Genomic DNA, 20,926 nt, shown 5'->3' with positions numbered 1-20,926 from the left:
TGAAAGTCAAAATCTTCTTTCGATCATGGGTATTACATTATCTTTGCTATCCAATATATGTACCAGTTTCAATTTAACCAATTTAACTCTGATCTGGGCAGGTACATTGTGATTTTATTTTGACTCACCCATGGACAAGAAAGGGAAAATATCATTTCAAGCCATATTTCACAAACTTGCTTGACCATTGTTTGAAGTAATACTGTGTGTGTTAAAACTAGAACATGGGAATTAAGTTGTCATGGATGATGAAATTTCCACAAACAACGCATTTTATAGACAAAAATTGTTCTATCATCCTTTTATCCCCACTTTTAGTGTATGCTGACAATGCTGGCAAAAAAGACCCAACCATCAGACCTACAGCCGTGGAGAAACGGTTACTGGGTACCGTGTCTTGCAGACACGTTGCAGGCTGTAAATTCCAGACAGAACGCACAACAGAATGCAATCTACAATCTCACCTTAGAATCTCAATTTCAAGATCTCAGGGTTACTACATTGGCTGTAATTTGATAATTGTGAACACCATGTCAGGATACGCTAAAGAAGAGCGATCACCACCAAAGGCACGTTGCCATTACAGATAATAAACGAAATCCTCTGGGAATAACTAAAAGTTAAGCATCTCTTATCAGATCCCTAAAAGGGATAATATTTGTGCCTTGCACATTGTGTGATTACAATCCCTTGTTCTACTCCGACTGAACGTCAATTAATGGACCATGAATTTCTCATGGAAGCACGGTCTTTGAGACACAAAATGTAATTACTGTTGAAAACGTATTAAGAGATCTTGATATAACGTTGTTCTCATGACTCTGATGTCAAAACATGTTGTCCAAATCTAAGTGTGAAATCACAGTAATTTGGTACAACTTACAGTGAGCAGCAAAATGAAAAAAAAAAAAAACGAAAACAATGCAGCATGGCAGGATCGATTTCATTCGTTGGGAGACTGTGTCTGTATATGCCTCACACACAGTGAGTTTTCAATGCTATGTATTCAGAGCAAACTGGCTGGTATGGTAGACGTACACAGCACAAAACAATCCCAAGTCAGACATGTCAAGGTTCTCGCCAAGATGACGGTGATTAGCATGACAGTTGCAAATTATGGCGGCACTGATGGATCAACCCTCTAACCATATCCATATTTTTGCTATTTCAATAAAAAGGATAGACTATTCTCAAATTCGCTACAATCTAAACAAATTTTCAATGTATACCTGTCTTTCCAGAATAATGACCTCCAAAAACAAGTTATCATAAAATATCAAAGAATACATTAATTTTCACAAATTGTGTAACTCTGTTTATTACTAATGGTGCTTTACCTTTTTCTGTCCATCCTGTTTAACTTTGCGGGCAAACAACTCAGCATATGAGATTTTCAGAAATTTAATTATTGTACCTTAAAAACATTTGGGTTAATTTTTCAGCTTGTAGCACAATCCTGAGGTATACAAATTCTAACAGAGATATAATAAAAGTCGACATTGGAGAGCACTGGATCATAAAATATGAAACCATGAAATCAAAAAAGACATTATTGACACTTATTTTTAAGTCAAGAAATACTGGTAGTATATTTGAAATTATGAAATTGTCTTAAAACAGGAAACGAGTTTTCACCACAGAAATGGTGTGGTGAATTCCTTTCAAATCAAAAACCCTAAAATATTGCTGAAGCCTGCAAACATGAAAAAAAATAATCCTAACTGAACTTTGATATGTCACATGCAAGAATGACCTGATAATGAACTGGTATTGTTTGTTTGTATTCACTCTTCTCCACATTTTGACCAAGGCACTCTTTTTCATTTTGAATTTCAAATCCCTCTTCATTTACTTGCATGTAGACTATAAAGTTAAACAATATCTGAGTTCATTGGATGTTACATAGTGCATCAAAAACTTGCCTCTGGAAAATGTTTTTGACAAAAACATAATTTTTTATCCATATTGTTGCTGTGCCTATGCAAATATGTTTCCTTGACAACAAGCTTGAAAAGCTCCAGTATGTGGCTGGAGTCCGGCTGAAAAAGGACAAGGTATTGTCCAAGATTTCAGAAAAATCCACCATGAGCAGTTATGCTTGCTTTGGAAAAAAGCCCAAAACATACCGATCAGTCAGCACGTGGGAGATCAAATCAAAGTTAAAGTTAAAATCAAAGTTAAACGCAACACAAACTGTACAACACCCACCTCATTTTTTTTAACATTGCAGACACGCTGTACACGTACACATGTCGATGACACAATGTCTGCTGAATTTTTAATAATGATGTCGGCTCACTACGTCCCCGGGTGAATGACTCTGTGTCTATTGACCTCCCTTTCAGTACAACAGTATTATACGTCACAACTTGTCTGCACAGAAGGGGGAGGGGGATCCAGTGACTTGATACAGAATTTCTTTCCCTGTACTGCAATACAGCCGGGCTTCAAATGCATCCATGTCCTGAGATTCGTGTTCAAATTGAATCTTAAAAAGTTTTGCGTTGAACTTTTCACATCATTAACCCAATGAATTATGAATATCAGATGCTAATTTATCACCCAGACACCATATCTTTCTGAGAATGAATATGTCTGCAGGATGACAAAGACCGAACGAAAACATTTGAAATAGTTGGTCAAGGTCAGATGCAGTCCCTAGTTTTCTCATGCAATATAACACCTCTGTCTTGCCATGGTGTCACAGCTGCCACTCACAAACACTTGAATATTTGCATATCTGATTTGCATATTCAAAAACATTTGCATTTTCACTGTGAGAGTCTCAAGAGCTTGCTCTGTTTTCAGAACTGATTACTTGTGATCCCTGAATGAGGAAACTTATTACTTATTACTTATTACTCTCTGAATGAGTTAAGGACATAGCGTGTATTTTGTCATAATGAAGCAATGGAAACACTGGCATGTAAGCTTGAATTTTACTGCAATACCGTCACCACTTTAATGTTTGCAAGTTTCTGATGCCACCCACACATGGACAAATGTAATTAATAAAAGCAATCAATTATTATCAGTGAACAACAAACAACTTGCCTGGCATCGAGCATGAAAATATACAGATGAAGAGATGCGATCTCACCTTCAAGCTACAAGATGAGGAGATGAGAAATAACTAAAGTCTAATAATAACATTTCAGGTAACCCAGAAAGAAGCTAAAATGAATTTAGTTGATTCTCAGAATCATGCTTCACTTGAACACTTTTCACAGAACAAACCCGGGCCTTCACCCCCATTTTAAAATGTAGTGTTCTAATTTTGCCACTGAAAGCAACAGGGTTATACAGTACCAATATTATTATAGGTGGTGAAAGGGTTTGGACTCAATGGCGGATTGTAACCGATTAATTGACTGAACTTATACAGCCACCCTTGAAGCATATTTCCACAAACCACCATTAGTGGGAATGACTCTCTGTACGACTGCTGTGGTCTTCTTAATAAAGTATTAACTGTATAAACACCTAAGGATAATTTTAAGAAAAGTGAAATTTCAATTTTAAGAACAGAAGTCCGTTTCACAGGAAACTTGATACATACAGACAGAGGTGCACACCACTTCTATCTCTCTTGTAACAATAGGATGTAAATAATATCTGTAAATGAAAATCTTTATCTAATATCATATTTCAACTTCCATTTTGTATGTTCATTTTGTATATCACTTCCTACCACTGGTCAATTTCATCACCTTAATGCTGATTGGCTGTTCGTGACGTAATGAGTTCAACTCTGCAAATGAATTATTCTCCTCTTGAAAAACCATGCTGTTGCCTTCAACAAACATGAATAATTAATCAGTATGTTTATGCCTTATCAATAACATAAATCTCAATGTTTGTGTCAAACAGGTAATATGGACACATCGATCAAGCATGAAACTGGTGGATCAAACATGAAACTGGTGATGATGTTATATTTTTAGAAAAATTCCACTGAAGGCAGGAAGAGTACTTGTACAGTCTTCAACCAAGCTTTGGGATCTTTCTGTCAAAATAGGTTTCAATAGGCATCAGTACAATCTTTTGACCAACATAAATTTATTTACAGCAGATGTTCAGCAAGGACCTGTGACACCCTTTTCACAAATGTTGAATCCTAGTACCAAATGCTTGTCAACCCTTTGAGTGCTGTAATTTTTACAAATTTTTATAAATTTTTCTGAAATGTTTTTGATAATTCTTGACTAAATGGGCATCACATTTCATTGGCTATACTTTTTTATCAAAATTTAGGCAAAATTCTGAAAAAAATTGACTGGGATATATTTTACAAGGGCAACAAAACTTGACTTTGGCACTCAAAGGGTTAATTTGACTAAATTGTCCTTTACCTAATTACATTCAGCTACTCTTTCAATTGCATAAAAGATTTCCCTGCAGCCTTTCTAAGGTTGATATCACGATGGTACATCCTGGCTTGGAGTCAAAATGGCATTGTGTGTGAAAACAAACTGATGGTTCAAGGTGTGTGCCAAGCAAAGTAAAGGAGGTTGAAAACCGGCAAACACACAGTTGAAGGCCAGAGCCAAGGCTGCTGTTGCTAAGCAACAGCTGACAATTCCAAACCAAACAATTCGGAGGGCATTGACAGCAAATGACTTTGTTAATGACACATACATGTGGTTTGGCAGCCATTGGACATCTACATCTAGTCATGCATTTAAATATGCGTATTTGCTTTCTTATTTATTGACTTCTTTTGTTTATTTATTTATTTCATTTCTCTAAAGCTACAGATAATAATGCTGTTCACGTCTAGAGGCTACCTATAAAACCAAAATGAATGTGTGAAGATTGTGTTGGGATGCGTTGCTGGTATATCTAAGTCAATGACCTACAGAGAATGAACAGAGACAAAAAAAATCAGTGCAAAGCATTCAACGAACTTGTTTAGAGGTGTGATTCCATCATCGGAATAAACAATCAACAGGGATTGAACATGACATTATGACATCTCGTTTTGAAATGGGAAAGACACTTTTCAGATGTCGTAGCCTACAATTCTCAAATTTATGGATTCATCCATACAGATTCTATTAATGATAGGTCTTGTTTTTCTGTCTCTTAAATGGCCTTTTTACATGCGTCATCACTTCAGAAAGGTCACAATTTTGTCATTGCAAACCTTTCAGAATGTCAATTTGGCAGACATATATGTACATTGACTAATCACAGAGAATGTTTTAATTTACCGTGACTAGTGCAAAACAACACGCCTGATTGGTCAAAATTTGTAACTTCCAATCCTACGTACTTGCATCCCCATCAGATGCAAACACTTTTCAAATTGATTGTATCTTTTGAAACTGGATCTGACAAAACACGGAATTTAATAAAAATTTTGTATCCACAAGGCTAAGAAATTTATTTTCTTGGACAAGTTCAAAAGCAAGAAGCTAATCGTTGAAGTCTGTAAAGACTAGACATACACAAATACAATATTTTGAGTCAAGCTGTATCGTACCAATGGTCAATCAGATTCAAATTGTTCCTTTCATAGTCTAGTCATCATTTTGCCAATTTTGAATTTTTTCAAAAATTGACAGACAATCAGCTGTAAATTTTTCTGCATTTCATTTCCCCTTTGTGTCCAATTGATGATCATTGTGGTTTAATTAGATACCAGTCAATGTACTTCCCACAAATTATATTTGATTGTTTCTGTCCTATGATATGTACTTATAGTTCCAGTGATTGGGGCATTCAGTGTCATGAAACCATGAAAAATTTACTGCTTCATAAAAAAACTAAAAATATTCATTTGTTATTTTTGTTGTCTTAGCAAGGAAACATACAGAATAACATTTTACCGTCATTCCTCAGGCCCAAGGGTATTCAAAATTGTAAAGCTTACCTTTCACGCAGATTGACATGAGTTGGATAAAAGATGTACCGTATTTGTACCTTCGGTACGAATTATCCCTTTTTAACCATTGTCAGGCCCCTATGATCTCAAAGTTCATCTTTTGTATAGAACAAGTCATCGTTGATGACACAGTCCCCACTTGTTAATGGGTACTTTGATTACAGGTCCTCAGAGAGGATAGAGTTCTCTTCATTAGGTCTGTGATAAAAATACTTTCGAATAAATTCGCTTGATACATGTCTGAGTTGTAGTTCAGGACATGAAAAATTCGTAATAAAATGGCCACTTGGCGGCCATATTAGATCGTATCAAAAAACAAATCAATGTGCATATGTATGACATAGGTCAATGTCCTTGTACCAACTTTAAATAAAATCAGTTGAGAGGCTTTGTACATGAAAAAATCATAACAAAATGGCCGCACCGCAGCCATATTGGATCATATCACAAAACAAATCAATGTGCATATGTATGACATAGGTCAATGTCCTTGTACCAACTTTGTATAAAATTTGTTGAAACATGCCTGAGTAATGGCTCTGTACATGAAAAAATCGTAATAAAATGGCCGTCTGGCGGCCATATTGGATCGTATCACAAAACAAATCGACGTGCATATCTATGACATTGGTCAATGTCCTTGTACCAAGTTTGAATAAAATCGGTTGAGATATGCCTGAGTTATGGCTCTGTACATGAAAAAATACCGCAATTATTCGGTGTCGCTCAAATTTGATCAGAATTGGTATATACCAGTATGGGTACCAAAGATCAACAATACATATTGTTTCTATCTGTTCAGTGCAGGAAAATTCTACGCTGATGTTATGACAATGATTTCTGCACAGTACAACCAGAAAAACAACAAGAAATATTTAAACCAGCAAAAAAAGAATGACAAAGTAAATAAGGTCTGAAACTTTCGGTACTGGAGGTCTGACAACTTTAGCAACATGCATAGCAGAAACAGTTAGTCCCTCTTAGTTGGACCATAGACAGTCTTCCCCCCTCTACTGTCTATGGTTTGATCTTGTCTGTTAATATGTAACACTTCATAAACAATGACAGGCAATGACTCAAGCCTGTTTCAGACACTGGAATGCCATCACTCATGCATATTTGCAGGATTTCCCTTTTTCTTACCTCATTTGCACATTTTTGACACTGACATGTTCATTTGAACAAATTCACATCTCAACCCCTGCATCTACCTGTACACCAAATACTGAGATGGTAGCTTTGGCGGTATGGGAGCCTTTGTGTGTGACGGACATACATACATACCCACAAATATACAGATATACAGACGCCACTGACTCATCATTTAAGCTCTTTTTGGTATTTATATACAAAACCAAATATGAGCTAAAAATCGTAACAAAATGGCCACACGGCAGCCATATTGGATCGTATCACAAAACAAATCGATGTGCATCTGTATGACATATGAAGAAATCCTTGTATTAAGTTTGAATGAAATCGCTCCAGGCATCTCTAAGATATCTGCGTTAACGGACGGACGGACGCACACACGGACGCACACACGCACGGACATGACCAAACCTGTAAGTCCCCCCGGACGGTGTCCGTGGGGACTAAAAAGTAGACAGGGAGAATTTTGAGCCTCCTACTTTCATTAATTGCGGAAATTCTTACCCATGGCAAAGAACAACTGAAAGACGTCTTTCTTATTAAATTTTATATAATTCCTTCTTTTCCATTTCCTCACATAAGAAGGAAATGTCACCACTCAAAAATTCCTTTGAGATGATAATACTAAGAAAATATAAGACAGAAATAGCTTTGGGATAAATTAGTTAGAGTTTGCCTTGTAAAAGATGCTGAAGTGCCAGAAGCTGTAAATTTTGATGAATTTTTAACTATTTCTGTTTTTACTGTAAGCTACAGTTTCTTGTTCTATTCCCCTAAGCATGTTGAGAAAAACAGTATTCAGTTTGTCAACTCAGCCTGTACATGTGTTAACTACATTGTAATATTGCTGACAAGAGAATTGTGGGGCCAGACTAGAATTCAAATGTAAATAATAACTGTGCATTTTTCATAAATATATGCAGTCTGTGTTGATAAGCTAAGTGTTTGGTGTTTCGATATGCTTCTACTGGCTACCACTAGTGTATAAGAGTAAGGGTTACTGGCCCTACCACAGCTTGGCTGTCAATTGTGTGTTGGATATTAGCATGAGAGAGTTAATAATATATTCCTGGGTCTTATTTAGTCAAGTTCAAGCTCTTGTTGCATTGGCCTACTGTCAGGTTACAAAGAGCATTACGATGTAAACTTTTGACGATATCAAATAATATTAGTTCACATCACACTTTCTCTCTGGCTAAATACAATTGCAGTGCACATTTGCCGTATTCAAACTTCTGCACACCAAAAACGGATGCTAGGCGCTCCTGTGCTTATCCAACCCATTATTTCAGAAGAATGGGATGATCCAGTTGACACCAATTTCAGTGAACTTGGAAATGCTCCAAGTCTCTCTCTAATGGGCGCCTATAAATGTATCAAAAGCCCTTCATAAAACTAAAAATACATCACTATCCACTTGAGAAAACAGACTTTCATTATTATAGTGGTAGACAGTTTGAACTTAAGTAAGTTCCAACGATAAATTTTTAAACCAATAAAATCATTGTTTGTAGAGTTTTATAGATTCCTAATGCCTTCTCAAAGAAACTATGTATAAATGTTGAGGGGAGCAGGGCTATTTTGTCATTCTTGACTTTCATGCTGGTACTGACATTGCTCCATTCACTAACCCATGGCAGGTAAAATACATTATATACTAGTTGTGAAAACATTGATCATTGCTCCAAGTCAAAGTGATGCGGCGATTATTCTTTCCTGTCAGCTCATTTCCCTCCAATGGAGGTCCATACCATCCTGATAAGAAAGATAGGGATGTGCATGAATTGGGGTTGGGAAACTAAAGGCAGGTTCTAAACATTTGACATCTGCAATAATTAAAGAATTTCTATCTATACTGAACACTGCCTGATCAACAAAGACAAGAAGGGGTGTAGCAGGGACTGAAGAGAAATCCTTTATCAAGCTGTGGAAATATCACCTTCTCCATTCAATGGTTGATGCTTGACATAGCCATACAGTATTAATTTATATTAAGTGTATTGTTTAGGTATGCAAATATGATTATAATGAGTCATTATCAATGGAGCATGTTCATATTCCTCGGTCTGATACACCTGTATTCAGAAGTGTAAACTGAGTAAAAATAATTTACAAATGTTAAAGGTATACAGTCACCTGTAATCTAAATATGCCCGTATATGGTCAAAGGGGCGTTCCTTGGTATTCAAAATGCTCATGTGAGGGCGCTGTTTTTAAAAAGTGGCCATCCGCTTAAAATCTGTGATTGGTCAGAATTTCTCTTTCCGTAGTAACTGTGGCAATATTGGAACAGGTGACAGTATACCTTTAACGCGGTGCCAAAATTATTAGTAAGTTCAAGTAGCAAGATCATAATTGGAATCAAATATAAGAAAACCCTTTCAGGTTTGCTTGCTCAGGTTTACTATTCTTGTGCATCCAAATCTGTCATCCTTATCCTTGTCAGTAAGTAAGTACTGTAGTGGTCCGAGGTCTGTGACCACCGATTTTTTTAATGAAGGGTCTCAGTTCATGCAGTTGTTTTGCTGTTAATGGTCTCATAGAGAGTGACCGTTGGATAATGTGACAAAATACTGACACTATGATTGAGAATGAAACTATGACAACCAAATTTAAGTTGCAGGACCATAGGATTTGTTCTGATGCTGTCCCTTGGACCATCAATTCAATATAATATTGCCCAACCCTGGTACTTTATACCTGAGGGTGTAACTTCCGACAGATCAGCCAGGTGATGGCAAAGACGTCTTTCAAACATAAACATGTTTGACCAATCTGATTCAAATCAGATGTAGAGTACGGCGACGTCTTCTTATGCGTATGCGGTATTCTCTCGCTGTAGCCTGTAGTGAGAGGCGACAACGAGAGAATACCGCGTACACATAAGAAGATGTTGCTGCTGTACTCTACATCTGATTTTAATCAGATTGCTGTTTGACATGATGAGTTTCACTTTCTCAAAATGCCAAACTGGACTTCAACAATGCCATATTTCTCTTTGGATAAATTTGACTCCTAGACTAGAGAGCAAACGGCTCAGCCACTCATCTCTCCCCAGTCAAACATACACATGTATAGAGCCAAACCCAGCTACTTACAGTACCTCTCCCCAATCAAACATACATGTACAATGAAATAGAAACAGACAACTCAAATGCTGACACACATACACTGGCCACTCATTGTTTGTGCTGATCTACTTCCACGGGACAAATCTAATAAACGTTTTTTGTCATTCGATGTTATTTTGGATGTGCTTTACATTGGCATTACTCATCATGCTGAGAAAGAACTCCTGACAATACTTACCTTCGGTCACACAGAAATACAAAATTGATGAAAAGTTTTAGGACAACAGTACAGTGAGCTTATACCCCCACCCCTCATATCTAATATCATTATGATCATGATTAGCAATTTTAAGCATTATTTGAGTTCCTAATTGATTTAAAAATACATTGCATGCTTACTCAAAAATTTCTATGCTGGTTTTAAGACAGTGTTTCATATTTTCTTGAAATGCAAAAAATACCACTTAAAGACATCGGCTTTGTCTAGTAAAAGCTTAATTTTCATAAGATTAAAATGTCATGCTCACATTCCCTGCTGAGCGCATTAAACCAAACTATCCGGATCCCTTGGATCAAATTATTTAATATCCTGAAAACTCCCCCGAAAAAGATATTGTCTTTTATATATCCAACTTATTTTCCCTAAAAATGTCACCTTTTTACTAGATTAAACTAGTGGTACAGTTCTTATCTCATGAGCCGTTTATGATGTCAATATTTTTTTAGCTTTGAACTACAAACGCTTTCCTTTGAGATAATTTGCCTGGAATAACATTTCTGCTGGCTACCAAGTATTTAAATACCTTGGTGATATCACAATTCATCTGTATTTCCCAAAGGGGTCACAATTCACAAATATGTGATTGAGATTTATTGAAAGTAGATGTACACCAGCCATACGATTGTACATTCTACAGGTATGTTGTTAATCTATGAGCCAACCAACACCCATCCATAGTAACAAAATCAATCATTTGAAAAACTCACAGTCAGCATCAGCGTGCCCTCTAAGCCAATATGACACACAATGACGCACAAAAATTGCCTGTGAGGCATGCAAATTTTCCAGTTTACATGTAAAGATGTAGGGCTGACACAAAGAATTTTGCACAATTCCTCAAATTGATGCACTTTCCAGAAATACATGTTTTTTGAAGGGCACACTGGTCAGCGTAATAATTTTTAGACCTTGAATATGTTGTTTTATGGCGTGTCTTGGGCATAGACAGGTATGCAACAAGATTCAACTTGCAAAAAAAAGAGGGTTATTATTACTACAACTATCATTGTACATGTTTTGTAATGTTTGAGCTGTAAAGGGGACAGTACAATGTAGCTGTATCTTGAGACCAAATTCAATATTATTTTGTTTTGTATGTAAATTGCAATGTCTTGTTCTACTCCCCAAAGCATGTCAAATCACCAACTCTTTAAATTGTCAATACATTGTCTATGTAAAATACACTGTTATTGTTTACATTTGAATTCTAGTCTGGATCAGAATTCACTTGTCAACAATAACAACGCAGTCTACACATGTCACAGGCTGATTTAACAAGCTGTATACTGTGTTTCTCAATATGCTTTGGAGAATAGAACAAAATAGTGTGGTCGACATTACCGGTAAAAACAAAAATAGTGAAAAAAAAACCATCAAAAGTTGAGGCTACTGTATCATGATTGTCTAAACTTGTTCCTGTGGTTCGCAATCTGGACAGCTGCAATCACCTGTAACTTTTGACGTATTTTCCAGTATTTTTGCTCTGTTTGTGAAGTGCAGTTTCTTGTTTCATCCAAAAATCACGTTGGAAAGCCTAATATTCAACTTGTCAACACTGCCTCTGTGTGTGTGTGTGTGTGTGTGTGTGTGTGTGTGTGTGTGTGTGCGTGTGTGTGTGACATCATGTAAGTGTTATTGCTGACACCTGGATTCAAATTGAGACTAGGATTCATTGGTCAACAGTAAAAACTGCATGGTTTGCAATGTGACTTATTTTATAGGAAAGGACATGTAATTCCTTACTATGACAATAGTAATGAACGTTTAACTTTTAACTTTAAGAATGACTGCTTGCCCACATTGGATATTGGCAGTTGAAGGGTACACATGAAGCTGATAGAAGAAATGGACATGCAGTGTTCATCCTACAACCAGGGTTTGGTGCATTCCCATTGTGCCCGGATTTACACACAGGGGAATGGGGTGTGAGGTTAACCCTTTGAACACCATGGTTTGTCCCAAACTCATTGTTATCAATGGTGAGCGTGGACCTGTTTACAGGGAATTGGGGGTGACGAGGTCCAACTTAGGGTCACTCCTCAAACCATGGTTAGAACATTGCATTGACAATGATGCACTGGACCTTTTAAGGCTGATTAGTTTGACAAGCTGAGACATCTCAATGTTTCAGCACAAAAAGGGTAGAACAAGGCAGTATGGCTGATATGCAGCCTAATTACTCAGACAAAATACTTAAAATGAATGAAACTGTCATCTTTCCCACATCCAGTTGAGAGCAAATGTATTCTGTTTTTTGAACAAGTGATACACTTAAGTGGTTCAGAATGAGGCACGAAGGAAAAATCCAGTATCCACCCACAGTGAAAGTAAAGATGGGCACCAAATGGATCACATGTCAAATCCAATGGAGTTTGCACGAGATAGTTTGAATCACAAGTTACAAAGTACTGCAAAAATAATCAACAAAATTGCAGCAGAAGAACTGCAAAGCCCTTAGGACATAGACTCAGAGGACAATTATTACAAATTCACTACAAAATGTTGAGTTTTAGTGCACATGGAGAGATTTAAAATCACAGTACAGGGGATAGTAGATTTGATAATTTCTAATTTTTATTTTCATAACTACTGATTTGTGATGTTATTTGTAAATATACATGACAATGCAAGTTGTGGCAAAATGTTATTCTTAATCATTCTGCTGTTCTTAGACAATTGGGATGAAAGTGATTGAGAGGCTGGTACTAAGTCCATTCTTAACTCCCCACTCTGGAATGACTGAATCCAGAACACTCATTGTGTAATTCGTGTTGGCACTCGTGCAGCCCGCCACCAACGACCGTTATATAAATACTGTACTGCACGAAATGCATTGGCGCTACCGGTTACGTCATTTGAAACCGGCATATGTGATCCGAAGGTGATTCGGCCAAAATTGGATTGAGTTGACAAAGACAGCTGCTTCAGTGGCATGGCAGCACTCACGCGCATAAACAGCAGATGTAGAAACCTTCCAATTGCTCGTGAAGATGTGCTCAACGCGCAGATTCATTCAAAAGACTGACACACAAACCATCAATAACGAACTCCGGTTATCGTGCACCGCAGCCACTCAGTCGACTCAAAAACTCATTTTCCTGGAGTCAGAAGACTCAATGATATTACCTTGCTCCTCGCCAGTGTACAGTGTATGGCATTCTTTCAGAATTCTTTCATTGACAGTAACTGAGGCTGAGTCGGTAGGGTTTGCTGATGCCCGTTGTCTGACTTTGCCTGACATGTTGACTTGCTTCACACTTCCTGTCCGTCGATATTCAGTACAGTGCCAGCTGAGCTGTCGACGTGTGTCTCGACGTTTGGTGTCGTGCCGGTTAGGTCATTAACCACTTACTTCCGGAAAGGTACATTCGCAATGTATGTTGGGTAATAAGATCTCTCTCTCTCTCTCTCTCTCTCTCTCTCTCTCTCTCTCAATGTTGCCGTTTCATTATCTCATTAATATGAAAATAAGAAAACGCAATTAACAAAACAAAATGATATTATTACGGAGCATTGTTGGCGTCACTGATAACTGGAAAAAATGAACAATGGTTAAGCTTATCCAGCTGAGTGATATGTGATAATAAAAGAAATTCCATCAGGTTAGGTGCAAACTTACGACATAGGTCTAAAACTCTAAATCGTACAGGATGCACGTATACTTCCGAGAAGTTTATCATTTGATTTGATGTTTATGTTTTCCTTCGGTTTGTGTTTTCGTTTGATCATGTCGACACAGGGTAACTTGACCAACTAAGCTATGGTGTCTTTTGCGTAAATGTAAATTTTTCTTTTATTGTAGCTAACATTAACATAACAACCCTAAGATTACTGGAAGCGGTAAAGTTTGGCAAAAAGTCACGCACGAAGTGCCTGACTTCCTTAAAACGCCGTTGTTCACATATCATCGTGAAGATAATTATCGAATCAGTCGATCAGCAATTTCGTTTTAATTTGTAACTATTTTGGCCTTTTTAAGTTTTTCATACATTGATGAGTGGTCATAGTACTGTCTCGGCAGTCTCTCTGAACACTGACCGTGCCATCAAGTTACTGTGCAATGCTACAGCTGTAACTATATTGACTATATTTCTGAGGTTGTGTGCTTCAACTGCGTGAATTTTTGGCATTAATACCAGTGCAGTCGGGTACTTTTGTAAGTATACAATAATGACAGAAATGTTGAATTTTTATCAACAACATTCATGATCATAAATTTTATTAATAACAGAGTCTGCAATACAACTGCGTGAATTTGGCATAAAAACTAATATTGTCATTCAAGGTTCTAATGCAGTAGGGTACTTTTGTAAGTATACAAGAATGCTAGAAATATTAAATTTTTATCAACATTATTCATAATCATAAATCATTAATTTTTTACACTCTTGCTATGACTAATACCGTCTTATGGCCCTGTGGCTATACAATTTTTTTTCAACTTATAGCATAATTTACAATACGACAACTATGATTCATAAGCTTACATGTAGACCGCCAACTGCGACGCTACCCCCACGGGGTCGAAGATGGCGGCCATACTCGACTGCATGTTTCAGTCTTGTTGGTTTCAATTATCTCGCAAATTGTCGACTACATATAACTCAACCAGCTGATTAGCCTCGCATTACCGAGGAAAAATAGAAATTTTGAAAAATCATATAAAGTAGGAACCTGACTTTGAGACGCTTAGTATAAAAACCAATCGGGACAATCAAATGCAACGACTAGAGTCCGTATTCACCTGAACTCAAAGAGTCCACGAACCGAGAACTTGATGAAAAATGAGAACACTTTTGTTCACCTATGACCAGAAGATAGTCGTTCAGTCAGAAATTTCAGTTTATTTGTTAATATTTTGGCAGTTTTTGCATCAAATCCGATTGATTCTCAATAACATAAGCAAACGTTTTAAAAATTTCAGCCGTTTTTTAGCAGCTCAGCGATCATGATTTGCTCGTAAGCTTATATGTCGAAGGAAACTTGGTATGTAGCCAGCGCATGTTGAGAGGGTCGACCTATTACCCCGGAACAATTTTACTAGTTTAAGAATCCCTGTGTGTGAATGGGAGGGTGCGTTCATAGGGAAGCTGTGCAGGAACTACTATGAAAGGAATAATACACAGAGTATGAACTTACATATAATTTTGTCATCGCGCTCACAGATTTAGATTTTCGACAAGTTCAAATTTATTTGACTTGTTTATTTTCGGCCTCATGTGGGCTATTTCGCGAAAATTTTGCTTAAGAAAATGTTCTAACAAAATTTGTTAGTTTTTTTGCGAAAGATAAAATCGTGAATATTTAAAATTATAATAAAATTACGAAATTTACTTTTTAAACATCGTCTGTTTATTTGTTTTTGTGCCAGGTTTCCATACAGCGGACAAGAGCCAATTGTGGTGTGTTCAAGGGGTTGCATTTTTTTATTCCATAACACAGCAGGCCTATAGGCCCTATCACTAACGTTTTTGCCGCGAACTTTGTGCAGCCGCTATTAGGTACGCCTTGCATACGTACGTGCTGTTGGCAGTTGGTTTGAAAAAGATATGACTTTTACAATACCTCAAGGTTGACCCTGCCCGTGTGTGTGAAATAATGCATTCGACTTTGAAATACAGGAAGCAGTTTGAGGCGAAGTCAGATAGACGACAAGTTTGCAGCATGAACTGCTTTGATCAGTACTTCGCAATATCAAAAGTACCGATATGATTTTCTGGTAAGCTATTTAATCTACATCGATATTTTATTACAGACAAATTGAGCTTGATCTTTATAAGCTTAAAACGGAGAAGTCTGCTCCGCTCAGATCTGATGTCTTCGAAGGTGACTAGAGCCTTAGTGTTGGTTCGCTCACAGTCTGTAGTTCGCTGAATTCCTGAAATAAGACACGCTCGGAGACAATTATCGATCCCTATTATGTCTGTTACCCTATTGACTTTAATCGATATCGCAAAATTTTAGCCAATGAATTAGTAACTGTCTGATTAGCAAGTTATCATTTTGAGAAAGTCGATGCCCCAAGAAAACCCTCCATTCATGTAAGTATTTAATAATCTACGTGAGGACAACATGCTAATCTTACGGGAGTGATACGTCTCGAGAAACATGTTCCAAAGAGACAAGCAATTATACAGAAAAAGGATTACAGCCCCAACAGATAACACGAGGCAGCAAATGAAATAGCTTGAACACGCATTAAGTGTTGTAAAAGGATGAGAGTATTGCAATGATAGTTTCCTAAGTTGATTACTCTCAGAAATCAGTCTCGTTTATTGAACCACCTCTTTTTATTTAATTTAGTTGAGCGTTGTTGGCTGTGATGTCCTCGCTAGGTGACAAGGTGTCGTACGTTTTGAGTTCAAATCCGATCGAAAATTTACCGAAATTCTCACTTGAACAGCGCCCCGAACAACGCATGCAGCCACGGTTCACAGCGCCCTCAACATTGACCTAATTACACCTACTGCCCTAGTTGTGATTAGTATGGCGTCTATGGCTCTCGTTGCAGACTACGGAGCTTCGTCCAGTGATTCCGATCAAGACGAAGGTGAAGAGGCTGTGTTCAAAAGTTGTGTGAAGTAAGCAAGTTTAAAGAATTATTAAGTGGTCGTCCTGTCGAAACGAAGATGATAAGTTCGCAACACGCTTTGGTAATCTGGCATATTTGATGAAACATTGCAGACCAGCTCTTGTCGTAACACATACATGTGAAACCCACAGGACGCGACTAACCCAGAGCTGTCTCCCTAAAAAACTGTCGTTCATTGGCATAGAGAGGAGAGGGGACGGGCCTTTGGAACGGGCATGGAGGTGGCACACAGTACATGGTCCTTCCATGGAGCTGGGGAGGTGGTTCATGACTGTGAACACCGAGAACCCAGTCTCTAAATTCCCAACCGCAATGTAGTTATCCTAGTCCTGATTTGTATTGACAGATATTTAAAATGTGCAGCAGTACAGTACACATGCATCGGATAGATTATGCTGATATATTTACAGGTGTATACGTACATATGGAGAAAAGTGTACGTAGCTATATAGATATATGTACTCACATATATGCACATACACATTTACATACATACTGAACACGATACACACACATGCAATTGCAAATATGAGATTTTTCTCCAAATTTGCAAAACAAACCAAGGTCAAAACTAAGCAGGCACAAGTGTGTGACCATGTAATGCTAACTATCATGGTTTGAAATATGTATCTTCCAATTAACAAAACCACAATTTTTCAAGATCCACATAATAGATTTTTTCTCTTGATTTTTTCCCATTCATTTTCACAATTTGTGTTCTTCACACATGTTTATTGTTACTATAAGGTCTAAGCCTTAGTAAAGAGTTGATAGGACAGGATAAAAGGCGACTTCTTATTCAGTTAGGTCTTTCTCTGTCCATGAATAATAAATCGCTTTACATATTTTCATTTTGTGACAATGCAGGACAGACCAACTCGAGGCAGTATCAAGGACATACCAGGGTGGAGTTAATTTGTTGACCAACTCTAGTGACTCTGATGAAAGTGAAAATGATGATGAGGTGACGCCTTCCCCTGTGGAATCACAAGAGAAACTGCCCCTTCCAGATATTTTCAGTACCAGCTCGGGAGACTCTTCCAAGCAGAGGAGTAGCTCGTCTATCTATGCTAACCCTTTCAAGGACCAGGAGGACGCCAAGACATCAATCCTGGAACAGCATGTGAAACTCAGCACGGTAGAGAGACAGGAAGCCAAACAAAAAAAGGTCTGCTATAAGTTTCTGAAAGGAAAATGCAGATTTGGTGACAAATGCAAGTTTGTGCACAGTGGTGGCGGCGGCAGCAGCATCAGCAGTGGCAGGGGCCCTGTGCTCAAGTTCGCTCCGGCCGGGACAGCGGCAAACGCCATGCAATTTGATAATGAGGCGTTTAACAACAGTGCTGGAGATGATGAAGACGTTTTGCAAAATCAGAAGAGGAAGCGAGCAGGTCTCGGCAATACTCTCGTTCCCCCAAAGAAAGCCATGAAGGCGTACAACAAACAGCAACGAGACGAAAGACCGTGGATGAACTCTTAGAAAGAAGTATACAGAGAATACAGTGTATTTCCGATCATAATATTTATTTTTAAATATAAGCAATTAACCTGCTTTGCACAACCTAACATGGTAGATTTATTAGATATTTTGTAAGCTATTTTCATTTTAATAGTTTTTTTAAGTCCCCACGGACACCGTCCGGGGGGACTTATAGGTTTGGTCATGTCCGTGCGTGCGTCTGTGTGTGCGTGCGTGCGTGCCTGCGTCCGTCCGTTCACCCAGATATCTCAGAGATGCCTGGAGCGATTTTTTTCAAACTTGGTTCAAGGATAGTACCCTACCTCATACAGATGCACTTCGATTTGTTTTACAATGCGATCAAATTTGGCCGTGTTAGAGAACTTTTTAGTTTTCACCTCCATAGACCCCCATGTATAAGGCAGTCCATAGACTCCCATGTATAAGCACAGGCAACCCATAAAGTATTACTGAGATTTTCACACTGGCACAGGCAACCCATAAAGTATTACTGAGGTTTCACACTGTTTTCTCTATCATTTTTAGTCCCCACGGACACCGTCCGGGGGGGACTTATAGGTTTGGTCATGTCCGTGCGTCCGTGCGTCCGTCCGTGCGTCCGTCCGTTCACGCAGATATCTCAGAGACGCCTGGAGCGATTTCGTTCAAACTTGGTACAAGGATAGTACCATACCTCATACAGATGCACGTCGATTTGTTTCACAATGCGATCAAATTTGGCCATGGTAGAGGACTTTTTAGTTTTCACCTCCATAGACTCCCATGTATAAGGCAGACCATAGACTCCCATGTATAAGGCAGACCATAGACTCCCATGTATAAGGCAGTCCATAGACTCCCATGTATAAGGCAGACCATAGACTCCCATGTATAAGGCAGTCCATAGACTCCCATGTATAAGGCAGTCCATAGACTCCCATGTATAAGGAAGTCCATAGACTCCCATGTATAAGGCAGTCCATAGACTCCCATGTATAAGGCAGTACATAGGCTCCCAAGATAAATAAAAATGTAACTTTTCTCATCGTATTCATATTGCAAAAAGGATGCAGTGACACAGTTTTTAGTCCCCACAGATAAAGTCCAGGGGGCTCATAGATTGGGTCATGTCAGTCCGTGAGTCCATCCGTTCACGCAGATATCTCAGACACTTTGACAAAATGTCATGTGACCTTGGTGACCTTTGACCTCGAATATACATATTTGTCCATAACTCAGTAACCACAAGTGGTAAACCTTTCATATATGGTATGATGGGACACCCTATGACGCCACATATTGTACCTCATTAATTATGTGCATATCTAATTTTGAGCGAGCCAATAGAGCTAGAGGTCAGATTTTTGGTATATATGGATAACTTAGCAATACAATTTTTTGACAAAATGTCACGTGACCTTGGTGACCTTTAACCTCAAATATACATATTTGTCCATAACTCAGTAATCACTAATGCTACACCCTTCATATTTGGTATGATGGGACACCTTATGACGCCACATATTGTACCTCATTAATTATGTGCATATCTAATTTGAGCGAGCCAATAGAGCTAGAGGTCTGATTTTTGGTATATAGGGATAACTTAGCAATACAATTTTTTGACAAAATGTCAAGTGATGTCAATGACCTTTGACCTCAAATATACATATTTGTGCATAACTCAGGAACCACAAGTGATACACCCTTCATATTCGGTATGATGGGACACCTTATGACGCCACATATTGTACCTCATTAATTATGCACATATCTAATTTTGAGCGAGCCAATAGAGCTAGAGGTCTGATTTTTGGTATATAGGGATACCTTAGCAATACAATTTTTTTGACAAAATGTCACGTGACCTTGGCTCGTTAATTATGCCCATATATAATTGTGGGCAAGCCAATAGAGCTAGAGGTCTGAATTTTGGCATATATGGATTAATTAGCAATACAATGTTTTTTTTTCAAATGTCACGTGACCTTGATGACCTTTGACCTTGAATATGCATATATATGCATAACTCAGTAATCACAAGTTCTTTACGCTTCAATTTTGATAGGATAATAGACCTTAAGATGTCACATCTTGTACCTCATTTATTATGCACATATGTATTTCTTGGCTGGCCAATACAGCTAGAGGTTTGATCTTTTTTCCGATTTAGAACCATAACTTAGACATGCCTCTTGTTTCAAATTGGGAACAATGACATAGACCTATGTGTCCATAGATCTGAACATATACACTTCAGTGATACTTCTTAATGACCTCATTTCCCTGCCCCCTCAAGACTAATTCTCCTATTACAATGGGGACTATGTCATTGTCAATGAGTTTTTTTAAGTAGATCTTTCGTGTAGTGTATGTCATAATATGAGTAAAGTTGTTTTGTAGACGTATTTGATATTTCATACCGCCAATGCCAATGACAATGTATGAGTCGTAACAGGACGTGAATATAACATTCATGATTACC

General features: G+C 37.9%; 2 protein-coding genes across 2 annotated transcripts in view; one reads left to right on the top strand and one right to left on the bottom strand.

The window, feature by feature from the left end:
* LOC139145028 (uncharacterized) overlaps nt 1-13,743 on the bottom strand; it is a 43,587-nt gene extending 29,844 nt beyond the window's left edge. Inside the window, exon 1 of the mRNA XM_070715929.1 lies at nt 13,517-13,743. Coding sequence (XP_070572030.1) covers nt 13,517-13,631 — 115 coding nt within the window. The 5' untranslated portion in view covers nt 13,632-13,743. The remainder of the gene's footprint in view (nt 1-13,516) is intronic.
* Nucleotides 13,744-16,813: 3,070 nt separating this feature from the next.
* LOC139145027 (uncharacterized) lies at nt 16,814-18,600 on the top strand. The gene is made up of 2 exons (XM_070715928.1): nt 16,814-16,971; nt 17,850-18,600. The coding sequence occupies exons 1-2, from the start codon at nt 16,877-16,879 to the stop codon at nt 18,460-18,462; spliced, it is 708 nt and encodes a 235-aa protein (XP_070572029.1). The 5' UTR covers nt 16,814-16,876; the 3' UTR covers nt 18,463-18,600.
* The last annotated feature ends 2,326 nt before the right edge of the window (nt 18,601-20,926 follow it).

The sequence above is a fragment of the Ptychodera flava genome, chromosome 12 (genome assembly GCF_041260155.1).
Source record: "Ptychodera flava strain L36383 chromosome 12, AS_Pfla_20210202, whole genome shotgun sequence".
Lineage (NCBI taxonomy): Eukaryota > Metazoa > Hemichordata > Enteropneusta > Ptychoderidae > Ptychodera > Ptychodera flava.
This window is presented reverse-complemented; position numbering and strand designations above follow the sequence as displayed.

Coding starts and splice junctions, on each gene's coding strand:
- LOC139145027 (XM_070715928.1), top strand. CDS start 16,877: ATGGCGTCTATGGCTCTCGTTGCAGACTACGGAGCTTCGTCCAGTGAT. Junction 16,972..17,849: donor GTGTTCAAAAGTTGTGTGAA/GTAAGCAAGTTT, acceptor GTGACAATGCAG/GACAGACCAACTCGAGGCAG.